The 13356-nt window shown below is 41.7% G+C and overlaps 1 protein-coding gene and 1 long non-coding RNA gene across 2 annotated transcripts in view; both read left to right on the forward strand.

The window, feature by feature from the left end:
- The window catches only part of LOC118942075 (uncharacterized), a 784985-nt gene that overhangs the window by 376783 nt on the left and 394846 nt on the right, over positions 1–13356 (forward strand). The gene's annotated exons all lie outside the window — the stretch shown is intronic.
- LOC110499494 (leucine-rich repeat, immunoglobulin-like domain and transmembrane domain-containing protein 1) lies at positions 5950–10429 on the forward strand. The gene is made up of 4 exons (XM_021576625.3): positions 5950–6232; positions 6728–7191; positions 7909–8214; positions 8656–10429. The coding sequence occupies exons 1-4, from the start codon at positions 6108–6110 to the stop codon at positions 9741–9743; spliced, it is 1983 nt and encodes a 660-aa protein (XP_021432300.2). The 5' UTR covers positions 5950–6107; the 3' UTR covers positions 9744–10429.

Here is a 13356-nt window from a genome sequence, read left to right on the forward strand (position 1 = left end):
ACCTTCACCAGGACCAGTAGAGTACTAACCTTGACCAGGACCAGGACCAAGAGAGCACTAACCTTGACCAGAACCATTAGTGCACTAACCTTGACCAGACCAGGACCAGTAGTGCACTAACCTTGACCAGAACCAGGACCAGTAGTGCACTAACCTTGACCAGGACCAGTAGTGCACTAACCTTGACCAGACCAGGACCAGTAGTGCACTAACCTTGACCAGAACCAGGACCAGTAGTGCACTAACCTTGACCAGGACCAGTAGTGCACTAACCTTGACCAGGACCATTAGTGCACTAACCTTGACCAGACCAGGACCAGTAGTGCACTAACCTTGACCAGGACCAGGACCAGTAGTGCACTAACCTTGACCAGGACCAGGACCAGTAGTGCACTAACCTTGACCAGGACCAGGACCAATAGTGCACTAACCTTGACCAGGACCAGTAGTGCACTAACCTTGACCAGGACCAGTAGTGCACTAACCTTGACCTTGACCAGGACCAGTAGTGCGTCACATACAGGATACCATGTGAATCCCAGATAAACTGGAGGAGTGATATAATCAAAGACCCTGCCTTCTATGGCATGAGAAACAGCTCCCAAAGGTTGCAATATGGCTTTGTATAAATTATACTGCTAGTGTAGTGGGCCTGGGTTGCCTATAGTTAGGACACATTTAATTTCACCTACCGTCATAATCTGAAAACAAAGGCTGCGCTGTTGATGCCACTCCAGCTTCCCGAGTTCAGACTTCAGTCACGGAGTTACACCAAAACATTTCATCATGTGAATGTAAAAACTCAACTCATTCCTTCATTTGTAGTTTATTATTAAAGCAGGAAAGTCCTGTTTTACAAATGTTGATTCATAGAATTTAGGCTACACACACACACACACACACACACACACACACACACACACACACACACACACACACACACACACACACACACACACACACACACACACACATACACACACACACACACACACACACACACACACACACACACACACACACACACACACATATGCAAAACTCTGATAAAAGGAAGGTTATTTCATAGAAAATCCTCCAGAATGAAAGTGGACAGCAATTGTCAAAGAATCCAGCCACCCGAGTCATAGACTGTTCTCTCTGCTACTGCACGGCAAGCTGCACCGGAGCGCCAAGTCTAGGTCCAAGGGGCTACTAAACAGCTGTATTGTTGGTTAAGGGCTTGTAAGTAAGCATTTCACAGTTGTATTCGGCACATGTGACTAATACAATTAGATTTGATTTGATTTGAGATGGTAAGGGACATAGCTAGATGACTGGTTTAAAGACACGTAGTTGTGTGGATCTGCCTCATGGTCACAAACTGCTTAAAATCTTTAAAGCATCGGGCTGTTTATGGGCCAGTCCCAAATGGAACCTTATTCCCTAAATGGTGCACTACTGTCCTATGGGCCCGGGTCCAAAGTACTGCACTACAGTACATAGGGAATGGGGTGCCTTTTGGGATAGAGACAGGGGACAGAGAGTTTACTCACACTGAAATCACTCCCACAGATATAAAGTATCAGGAGGGTTCAGTAGTTTGATATAAAGTATCAGGAGGGGTCAGTAGTTTGATATAAAGTATCAGCAGGAGGGGTCAGTAGTATGATATAAAGTATCAGGAGGGGTCAGTAGTTTGATATGAAGTATCAGGAGGGGTCAGTAGTTTGATATAAAGTATCAGGAGGGGTCAGTAGTTTGATATAAAGTATCAGGAGGAGGGGTCAGTAGTTTGATATAAAGTATCAGGAGGAGGGGTCAGTAGTTTGATATGAAGTATCAGGAGGGGTCAGTAGTTTGACATAAAGTATCAGGAGGGGTCAGTAGTTTGATATAAAGTATCAGGAGGAGGGGTCAGTAGTTTGATATAAAGTATCAGGAGAGGTCAGTAGTTTGATATAAAGTATCAGGAGGAGGGGTCAGTAGTTTGATATAAAGTATCAGGAGGAGGGGTCAGTAGTTTGATATAAAGTATCAGGAGGAGGGGTCAGTAGTTTGATATAAAGTATCAGGAGGGGTCAGTAGTTTGATATAAAGTATCAGGAGGGGTCAGTAGTTTGATATAAAGTGTCAGGAGGAGGGGTCAGTAGTTTGATATAAAGTATCAGGAGGGGTCAGTAGTTTGATATGAAGTATCAGGAGGAGGGGTCAGTAGTTTGATATAAAGTGTCAGGAGGAGGGGTCAGTAGTTTGATATAAAGTATCAGGAGAGGTCAGTAGTTTGATATAAAGTATCAGGAGGAGGGGTCAGTAGTTTGATATAAAGTGTCAGGAGGAGGGGTCAGTAGTTTGATATAAAGTATCAGGAGGGGTCAGTAGTTTGATATGAAGTATCAGGAGGAGGGGTCAGTAGTTTGATATAAAGTATCAGGAGGAGGGGTCAGTAGTTTGATATAAAGTGTCAGGAGGAGGGGTCAGTAGTTTGATATAAAGTATCAGGAGGGGTCAGTAGTTTGATATGAAGTATCAGGAGGAGGGGTCAGTAGTTTGATATAAAGTGTCAGGAGGAGGGGTCAGTAGTTTGATATAAAGTATCAGGAGAGGTCAGTAGTTTGATATAAAGTATCAGGAGGAGGGGTCAGTAGTTTGATATAAAGTGTCAGGAGGAGGGGTCAGTAGTTTGATATAAAGTATCAGGAGGGGTCAGTAGTTTGATATGAAGTATCAGGAGGAGGGGTCAGTAGTTTGATATAAAGTATCAGGAGGAGGGGTCAGTAGTTTGATATAAAGTATCAGGAGAGGTCAGTAGTTTGATATAAAGTATCAGGAGGGGTCAGTAGTTTGATATAAAGTATCAGGAGGGGTCAGTAGTTTGATATAAAGTGTCAGGAGGAGGGTTCAGTAGTTTATAAAGTATCAGGAGGAGGGGTCAGTAGTTTGATATAAAGTATCAGGAGGGGTCAGTAGTTTATAAAGTATCAGGAGGAGGGGTCAGTAGTTTGATATAAAGTATCAGGAGGGGTCAGTAGTTTGATATAAAGTATCAGGAGGAGGGGTCAGTAGTTTGATATAAAGTATCAGGGGGAGGGTTCAGTAGTTTGATATAAAGCATCAGGAGGAGGGGTCAGTAGTTTGATATAAAGTGTCAGGAGGAGGGTTCAGTAGTTTATAAAGTATCAGGAGGAGGGTTCAGTAGTTTGATATAAAGTATCAGGAGGAGGGGTCAGTAGTTTGATATAAAGTATCAGGAGGGTTCAGTAGTTTGATATAAAGTATCAGGAGGGGTCAGTAGTTTGATATAAAGTATCAGGAGGGTTCAGTAGTTTGATATAAAGTATCAGGAGGGGTCAGTAGTTTGATATAAAGTATCAGGAGGGGTCAGTAGTTTGATATAAAGTATCAGGAGGGGTCAGTAGTTTGATATGAAGTATCAGGAGGGGTCAGTAGTTTGATATAAAGTATCAGGAGGAGGGGTCAGTAGTTTGATATAAAGTATCAGGAGGAGGGTTCAGTAGTTTGATATTAAGTGTCAGGAGGAGGGGTCAGTAGTTTGATATAAAGTATCAGGAGGGGTCAGTAGTTTGATATAAAGTATCAGGAGGGGTCAGTAGTTTGATATAAAGTATCAGGAGGGGTCAGTAGTTTGATATGAAGTATCAGGAGGGGTCAGTAGTTTGATATAAAGTATCAGGAGGAGGGGTCAGTAGTTTGATATAAAGTATCAGGAGGAGGGTTCAGTAGTTTGATATAAAGTGTCAGGAGGAGGGGTCAGTAGTTTGATATAAAGTATCAGGAGGGGTCAGTAGTTTGATATAAAGTATCAGGAGGGGTCAGTAGTTTGATATAAAGTATCATGAGGAGGGGTCAGTAGTTTGATATAAAGTATCAGGAGGGGTCAGTAGTTTGATATAAAGTATCAGGAGGAGGGGTCAGTAGTTTGATATAAAGTATCATGAGGAGGGGTCAGTAGTTTGATATAAAGTATCAGGAGGGGTCAGTAGTTTGATATGAAGTATCAGGAGGGGTCAGTAGTTTGATATAAAGTATCAGGAGGGGTCAGTAGTTTGATATAAAGTATCAGGAGGAGGGGTCAGTAGTTTGATATAAAGTATCAGGAGAGGTCAGTAGTTTGATATAAAATATCAGGAGGAGGGGTCAGTAGTTTGATATAAAGTATCAGGAGGGGTCAGTAGTTTGATATAAAGTATCAGGAGGGGTCAGTAGTTTGATATAAAGTATCAGGAGGGGTCAGTAGTTTGATATGAAGTATCAGGAGGGGTCAGTAGTTTGATATAAAGTATCAGGAGGAGGGGTCAGTAGTTTGATATAAAGTATCAGGAGGAGGGTTCAGTAGTTTGATATAAAGTGTCAGGAGGAGGGGTCAGTAGTTTGATATAAAGTATCAGGAGGGGTCAGTAGTTTGATATAAAGTATCAGGAGGGGTCAGTAGTTTGATATAAAGTATCATGAGGAGGGGTCAGTAGTTTGATATAAAGTATCAGGAGGGGTCAGTAGTTTGATATAAAGTATCAGGAGGAGGGGTCAGTAGTTTGATATAAAGTATCATGAGGAGGGGTCAGTAGTTTGATATAAAGTATCAGGAGGGGTCAGTAGTTTGATATGAAGTATCAGGAGGGGTCAGTAGTTTGATATAAAGTATCAGGAGGGGTCAGTAGTTTGATATAAAGTATCAGGAGGAGGGGTCAGTAGTTTGATATAAAGTATCAGGAGAGGTCAGTAGTTTGATATAAAATATCAGGAGGAGGGGTCAGTAGTTTGATATAAAGTATCAGGAGGAGGGGTCAGTAGTTTATAAAGTATCAGGAGGGGTCAGTAGTTTGATATAAAGTGTCAGGAGGAGGGGTCAGTAGTTTGATATAAAGTATCAGGAGGAGGGTTCAGTAGTTTGATATAAAGTATCAGGAGGAGGGTTCAGTAGTTTATAAAGTATCAGGAGGAGGGTTCAGTAGTTTGATATAAAGTATCAGGGGGGGTCAGTAGTTTTTTCACCCACTAATTTGTGCCCAGACCTGCAGAAAAAAAGTGTATAAACATTGAATGGATGAAGAAGCATAGTCATAGAATATTGAAACAGTGTCAGATGACCCCTTGTGTACAGTAGAACCCAGACTCACCAAAACACATAAATTATTAACATTTTTCAAACCTATCCAATGAATGGAAGGACGTTTTGTTTAACATTACTCTTAGCTTTCATTCATTGGTCCTTTCCATGTTATTGAGGTTCCCACTGGGGGTCTTGTTCTCCATACACCACTGTGCATTGTGGGATTGTAGGCTACTGTATGTGTTTTGATAATACTGGTGGATACTTCATCAGTTTGACTTAGTCACAGTAAAGTGTGTGGGGGGGGGGGGGGGGGGGGGATTATGGGTTATCTGTCAAATCCATGGTATGCAACCGTATACTCTATATAATAATGCAATAATTCTCGATTTAAAAAGAAAAACTAAATATTTTCTGATCCCTTAGAATCCCAAATGGCTATTTTCTTTTTGAGTTTTGATGTGAAAAATGTAAATGAGGGGTTTGGGAGTAAATTGTGCTAATAATGAGGTTTTCAAAAATATTTAATAAATGTATTGAAGCAAATCCCGTAAAATTAAACATATGTATACTATTTATTACATGGTTATATTTTAATGGTAGCAATTATCCATTGGCAGCAGTATCCTTTTTGCATTTCACTTAACTCACAAATTCACATTCAATAGAATAGCATGCAGCGCGACTATAACAGTCAATGAACCGCCAAAAACGAACCGTCCACTCCAATCTTCATAATAAACCCTCCAATAAACTATATGGAGGGGTTTTACTCTGTATATAAACAAAGCGAAACGACACAGCCTGCCTGTCATTTGCCATGGGGCAATAATCGTGTCAATGAAGATAAATCCTTTCCACTAATCCATGTCTATCCTTTTAATCTGGGGTTTCAGAACGACGTTCAGACCTGTATGAGGCACTGAGATAGCAACACGATGCTTCGCTGGCTTGGCAGAACGAAATAAACATTACTTCTTTTTTTTCTTTCAAAAGAGATCTTGTAGTTTAGTTTGATAGTAGGCCTATATTTTGGTAGTATAGTTTCGGAGAGAAAATGTTTCGAGGTTTTAGCCTGAGTTTCTGCTTGACATTATTTTGCTTCGGACCGTTTGTTTGCAGCGCGTGTCCGTCTCAATGTAACTGCTTCTTTCACAAATTATCAGACGGATCCAAAGCAAGGTAAAAAAAAACAGAGAAATGATTACAACTATTTAAATTGTGAATGTGAACAACTTCTATTCTACATTTTTTGTTGTTGTTGTGTGGTGGTGCGTAGTGTGCAAGTAGTATGAGGTCAGCTTCTCTTCTACTCTCTTTAAAAAAAAAAAATATATATATATATATAAATATATAGACCCAAGGATTAATTTGCTCTAAGCCTCTTTCTTTGGTTCTAATAAATATCCCTAAACCATGTTTTACTAACGTTTAGACCGAATAAAACAACAAGAAAGAAGGGTTCAAACGGAAGATTAAACTGACAAAAATTAAACTATATGTTGGTTGATTTATTTATGCAGTAATTGTACGTCTACCCTCTGTCATGAACCCATACAAGTCCATGGTTAATTTGGGTCAAACGTGTAATAAAGTCGAGTTATCTGAATGAACGTCTTACACTAGGTTATACCGTGACTTTCAATAAGAGGTGTACCTTTCTCTCCATCTATCTAGGAGTGTCCTTTGCAATGACCCACAGATTACTCTGATCCCACCCAACTTTCCTGCAGACACCTCGAAACTGCGGATCGAGAAAACTGCCATCGCAAAGATCTCCAGCGAAACCTTTCACTACCTCAACAGTTTGGAATTTCTCTGGATGTCTTTCAATTCTCTGAACTCTTTGAATGTAGACAGCTTCCGTGGCCTGAGAAGTCTGGACGAGCTGAGACTGGAAGGGAACGCTCTCGCCTCTTTCCCCTGGGAATCTCTGACTGATATGCCCAACCTGAGGCTACTGGACCTACATAATAATAAGATATCGTCGATCCCGGCCGAGGCGACCATTTACATCAAGAACCTGACCTACCTGGACTTATCTAGCAACAACCTGGCCACCGTACCTCCTGAGGTTCTCTCTATGTGGTTGTCTGTGAAACCGTCTCAAGAAGACGGGGACAGTTCCAAATATATTCTAGGTAAGGATCTGCTCGGCAATTAAAAACAATCTTTATTGAGCTTTTAGGGAATCCCATTTGGTTTGCAAGCCAGGATGAAATAGAAGTCTTTAAATTACATGCAAATTGACACACAGGAAACGTGAGAAACAATCGATGCCATCCACAACATTACAAGCCAGGGTGCTTTTATCCCAACATGCATTGCATGAGTACCTGTGGTGTGTTACGTAGCGTCAAATGAAAAGTTGGAGGAGACATGCATCAGACATTTGAGAGTAGTAAAATGATTACTCTAATTGTAGTAAAGGTAGCCATACTGTAGGGTTAATGAGAATACATTCACTAGTCTCACTTCAAACTAGCATGATTACTTTCTACTTACTATTACGTCTTGCTAAACTGACTTTATACACACATAACACAAGGTTATAGTTCAGACAGAGCAAGAAGAGTTGTCCAAAATGTGTATATATATATATATATATATATATATATATATATATATATATATTTGTGTTATGTCCTACCAAGGTAGAACTGGTGTTATTTACTGCAATGCTAAAATGTATGTCATCTATTGCCATGATAAAAGCAGTGTTGATTATTTATTTTCATTTAGCTACCATTGTAGTTTCTTTAAATCCCTTAGTTTAAGTCACTCTGGATAAGAGCATCTGCTAAATGACTAAAATGTTTATATTCTGGTGAAATTATTTATTTTCTTCGTCACTGTAGGTCTCCATGACAACCCATGGCTATGTGACTGCCGGCTCTATGACCTGGTCCAGTTCCAGAAGTCTCCGTCATCCTCTGTGGTTCTGATCGACACCAAGCTGCGCTGTGCTGACCCGGAGAGCCTGTCGGGGGTGCTGTTCAGCGAGACGGAGCTCCAGAGGTGTCAGGGGCCCCATGTCCACACAGCTGTGGCCCGGGTCAGGAGCTCCCTGGGGAACAACGTCCTGCTACGTTGTGGGACTATCGGAGTCCCAGTACCAGAGCTGTCCTGGACCCGGGCAGACGGCAAACAGATGAACGGCACTGGTGAGATTCATTGATTTATTGATTGATTGATTTAATTTATTTACTGTGTAACACATAGATATACAGCCAAAAAGGGATGAAGGACAACAACTACAAACAAACAAAAAAGTTGTTGACTTATTTCCGTTTAGTGTTTCTAAACCTGCTCCAGTCACAGCAGGTCTTAGCCTGATCCCAGATCAGTTTGTGCTGTCTTGGAAACTGTTTTGCATAGTTGACAGAACAGCACAAACAGATCTGGGATCAGGCTAAGACCTGCCGTGACTGAAGGCTAGGCATATATACGTCTGCCTGTTGCCTGTATAAGTAGCTACAGTACTTAGGACATCTATTTTGGGTGTTGTAAAGTCAGAAGCTGAAATAGCCTAGATTACAGATGGATGGATGGTTTTCTTTTCACTAATCCTTCTAACTACTTTTTTGTTTGTATTTATTTCACAGTTCAGGAAGAAGTTTCAAAGGAGGGAATCATTTGGTCCATCCTGAGTGTGCCTGCCGTCTCTTACCGGGACTCTGGGAAATACATGTGCAAAGCGACCAACTTCGTGGGGACTGCAGATGCCATCATCTCCCTGGTTATTACAGACTCCTTTAAAAATGAGGAACAAGGTGGCAGCTCCAAGACTAGAAACCAAAGAGGACGGAAAACCGGTGGATTTGGGAAAGCTGCCTACCAGAAGAAACTTGTTGCCAGATACATACCTCCACCAACCACGACGGCAGCTATGCCCATCATCGAGCCACTAGGACCGAGTGGTTTCACAGGGAGGTATGATATCGAGAGCTACAGTATTTTGGATAGTGTGGCCGATGGACAGACGCCCGGTCCTCCTGCCACGGAGCCGACAATTATTAAGGAAGTGGAGAAGGAGGTTCTTAGCAACCTGGCAGCCAACGCCTCTTCTTTGCAGGCGTCGGCGCCGCCGGAGAGACGGGTGGTACGATCGGTGAAGGTCATCGGGGACACCGATCACACCGTCTCCCTGAACTGGCGGGCCCCGACGGCCAAGAACACCACCGAGTTCAGCGTCCTGTATGCCGTTTTCGGCGAGAGGGACATGCGGAGGATCAACGTAGGCGTGGGAAAGAACCGTATCACCATCGACGGACTTGTGCCAAGGACAAAGTACATCGCCTGCGTCTGCGTCAAAGGCCTGATCCCTAAAAAGGAGCAGTGTGTAATCTTCTCGACGGACGAGGCGGCCAGCGCAAGCGGCACCCAGAAGCTCATTAACGTGGTGGTGATCACCGTGGCCTGCGTGATCGCTGTCCCCCTGACACTGATCGTCTGCTGCGGGGCGCTCAAGAAGCGCTGTAAAAAGCTACTGGGGAGAAAATCCAAAGATATTCAAGACTCATATGTAACATTCGAGACCCTCTCCCCGGGACAGAAGCCTAAGGGGATGGAGGGGGAGTACCTTGCCAGGCAACACCCAGACGAGTCCAACAGACTGCTCTCTGCTAGATCCAGTGTGGACTCTGGGGCTACTTGTAGGAATGAGGGACCCCCTAGTGAGTACTTTTGTTGATACCAAATGAAGGCCTCAACCTTTACAGGGCAGAGAAGTCTGTCCTTTCCAAGCAGAACTTAAGTTGGTTGGCTGGTCTCTTCTGGCAAGTGATGTATTGTAGATGAGTGAAACTGCTCAGAGACGGGGCAGAAACCAAAGGACAGTTGCATGGACAAGTGTGGTATATATGTGAGTCTAGATAAATAGGATAAATAAATGCTGACATAACTGTGATTATACAGCCTTGCAGAAATACAGGCCAACCTTGACCCGGTGAACTGTAAAAAATAAATTTAAAAAAAAAACAGAAACAATTTTTTTATTTAAAATGTGGAAGTAAGCATTTTGTATTTGTCATGCACTTTTAAGGGGGTAACATAGTGTAAGCAGTTGCCTTTCTTTGAAATGACACTAGGGTTACACAGTTATGCTAACTTTTGCAAAATTCCCAGGTTTTCCAGAAGTTCTTGGTGGAATAAGGAAACCCAAAATGGCACGTTCCTACCAGAATGCATGAAACCCATCTTTTTAACATACGGAGGAAGAGTAATGACAGTTATTCTGAAATGAATCTGACCTCAGAATTCTGGTAGTTTTTATTTGACGAAATAATGGACATGTAAAGTATTGGTGAAGCAACTCATATCTGTAGTGATATTTTGTACCTGTGTATTTACCATAAACGTTAATGTGCCAGGTTTACTGTCCAATCAAACCTAACATACTATACATTTTGTAATATATATATCTATGATCTGATCTGATATATCAGTACCAGTCAAAAGTTTGGACACACCTACTCATTAAAGGGTTTTTCTTTATTTTAAAACTTTTCTACATTGTAGAATAATGGTGAAGACATCAAAACTATGAAATAACACATATGGAATCATGTAGTAACCAAAAAAAATTTAACTAATCAAAATAGGATTCTTCAAAGTAGCCACCCTTTGCCTTGATGACAGCTTTGCACACTCTTGGCATTCTCTCAACCAGCTTCACCTGGAATGCTTTTCCGACAGTCTTGAAGGAGTTTCCACATATGCTGAGCACTTGTTGGCTGCTTTTTCGTCACTCTGCGGTCCAACTTAGCCCAAACCATCTCAATTGGTTTGAGGTCAGGTGATTGTGGAGGCCAGGTCATCTGATGCAGCAGTCCATCACCCTCCTTCTTGGTCAAATAGCCCTGACACAGCCTGGAGATGTGTTGGGTCATTGTCCTGTTGAAAAACAAATGATAGTTCCACTAAGCGCAAACCAGATAGGATGGAGTATCACTGCAGAATGCTGGTTAAGTGTGCCTTGAATTCTGAATAAATCACTGACAGTGTCACCAGCAAAGCACTCCCCACACCATCACACCTCCTTCATGTTTCACAGTGGGAACCACACATGCGGAGATCATCCGTTCACCTACTCTGCGTCTCACAAAGACACGGCCGTTGGAACCAAAAATCTCCAATTTGTACTCATCAGACCAAAGGACAGATTTCAACCGGTCTAATGTTCATTGCTCGTGTTTCTTGGCCCAAGCAAGTCTCTTCTTCTTATTGGTGTCCTTTAGTAAGGTTTTCTATGCCACAATTCGACCATGAAGGCCTGATTCATGCAGACTCCTCTGAACAGATGATGTTGAGATGTGTCTGTCACTTGAACTCAGTGAAGCATTTATTTGGGCTGCAATCTGAGATGCAGTTAACTCTAATGACCTTATACTCTGCAGCAGAGGTAACTCTGGGTCTTCCTTTCTTGTGGCGGTCCTCATGAGAGCCAGTTTCATCATAGTGATTGATGGTTTTTGCGACTGCACTTGAAGAAACATTCAAAGTTCTTGAAATGTTCCTTATTGACTGACCTTTATGTCTTAAAGTAATGATGGACTGTCATTTCTCTTTGCTTATTTGAGCTGTTCTTGTCATAATATGGACTTGGTCTTTTACCAAATAGGGCCATCTTCTTTATACCAATGTTACCTTCTGTATACCACCGTTACCTATATAACTGATTCATTCCAGGTTGAAGCTGGTTGAGAGAATGCCAAGAGTGTGCGAAGCTGTCATCAAGGCAAAGGGTGGCTACTTTGAAGAATCTAAAATATATTTTGGATTTCTTTAACACTTTTGGTTACTACATGATTCCATATGTGTTATTTCATAGTTTTGATGTCTTCACTACTATTGATGTCTTCACTATTATTCTACAATGTAGAAAATTGTTTAAAAAAAAAAAAAAGAATTAAAAAAAAGAAAGAAAGAAAACCCCTTGAGTGGGTAGGTGTGTCCAAACTTTTGACTGGTACTGTATGTGTATAAATAAATACTTTTTTATAAATGTTTGTGTCCTCTTAAATCCTTACCTGCTCTATAATAGCATATTCCTTCCTAGAACACTTTGACAACCATTTTGTTCAACCAATCAGAGGATAGGTTCTGTTTTCAAAGATACAGGACATCAGAATGGGGTGATATCCATCCGGTGTCAATAGTGAATTATCAAGAGGTGAAAACAGGCAGATGTAAACATTCAGGTGCCAAGCCACAGCATGGCATAGCACCAGTATGCTCGGGCAATAGCATTAAGCCAAGCCTTAGAACGTACACTATGATATTATATGACCTATGACCTATGACCTTATATGATTATATGATATGGTAATATACATTTGAAGGGCTGACGAAGAAATTACAAGGAAACATGTTGTGACCAGCACCATGGAATCCTGACCTGTTCACCGGACGTGCTACCTGTCCCAGACCTATTATTTGACCGTGCTGGTCATTTATGAACATTTGAACATCTTGGCCATGTTCTGTTATAATCTCCACCCGGCACAGCCAGAAGAGGACTGGCCACCCCACATAGCCTGGTTCCTCTCTAGGTTTCTTCCTAGGTTTTGGCCTTTCTAGGGAGTTTTTCCTAGCCACCGTGCTTCTACACCTGCATTGCTTGCTGTTTGGGGGTTTTAGGCTGGGTTTCTGTACAGCACTATGAGATATCAGCTGATGTACGAAGGGCTATAGAAATACATTTGATTTGATTTGATGGATAGCTTTCACATGATAGCCTATGTTGTGTTTAGCGTTTCGTATTGGCGCTGTCCACGGTGCTGATCACAACTTGATCGTTCGTCTATGGCCACTGTGGTCGTTAACTTTGTACAGTATCGTTTGCAGACTACGTACATATTTGTGTCTGAAAACCTCTTCCATTCGTTCCTCATTTAATAGCCATGGATCCTTTTGTTTCATGCAGTCTACAAATAAGAGACGTTGGGTATATAGTGCCATTTTCTCAATGGTCTTCAGTAGCCCTGATCTATAGATTTGCATATTGGACTTCCCGATGCTCTAAGTCACTGTCCGTGCATATTTAATATCAAGTCATATTTGTTTCTGAGAAATCATATTATTTTCTGAAATGTCCCGTTCGTTTATTATGGATTAGGGAACATGCATGTTGTGACAGACTTTCTCTAAAGAGATCACTTTATTGGTCAATTGCACACAAGGTTCAACCGAAATTTGACTTCCTTTGTTAACCCAACCCCTCCGAAAGACATACATATAGTTTTTTTGGAGAAGTGCAGGGGGCTACCACACTGGGCCCCCGGGAAGCTGTTGTTGTTGTTGTG

This window comes from Oncorhynchus mykiss, chromosome 20 (assembly GCF_057628025.1).
Source record: "Oncorhynchus mykiss isolate SJ-2025 chromosome 20, ASM5762802v1, whole genome shotgun sequence".
Classification (NCBI taxonomy): domain Eukaryota; kingdom Metazoa; phylum Chordata; class Actinopteri; order Salmoniformes; family Salmonidae; genus Oncorhynchus; species Oncorhynchus mykiss.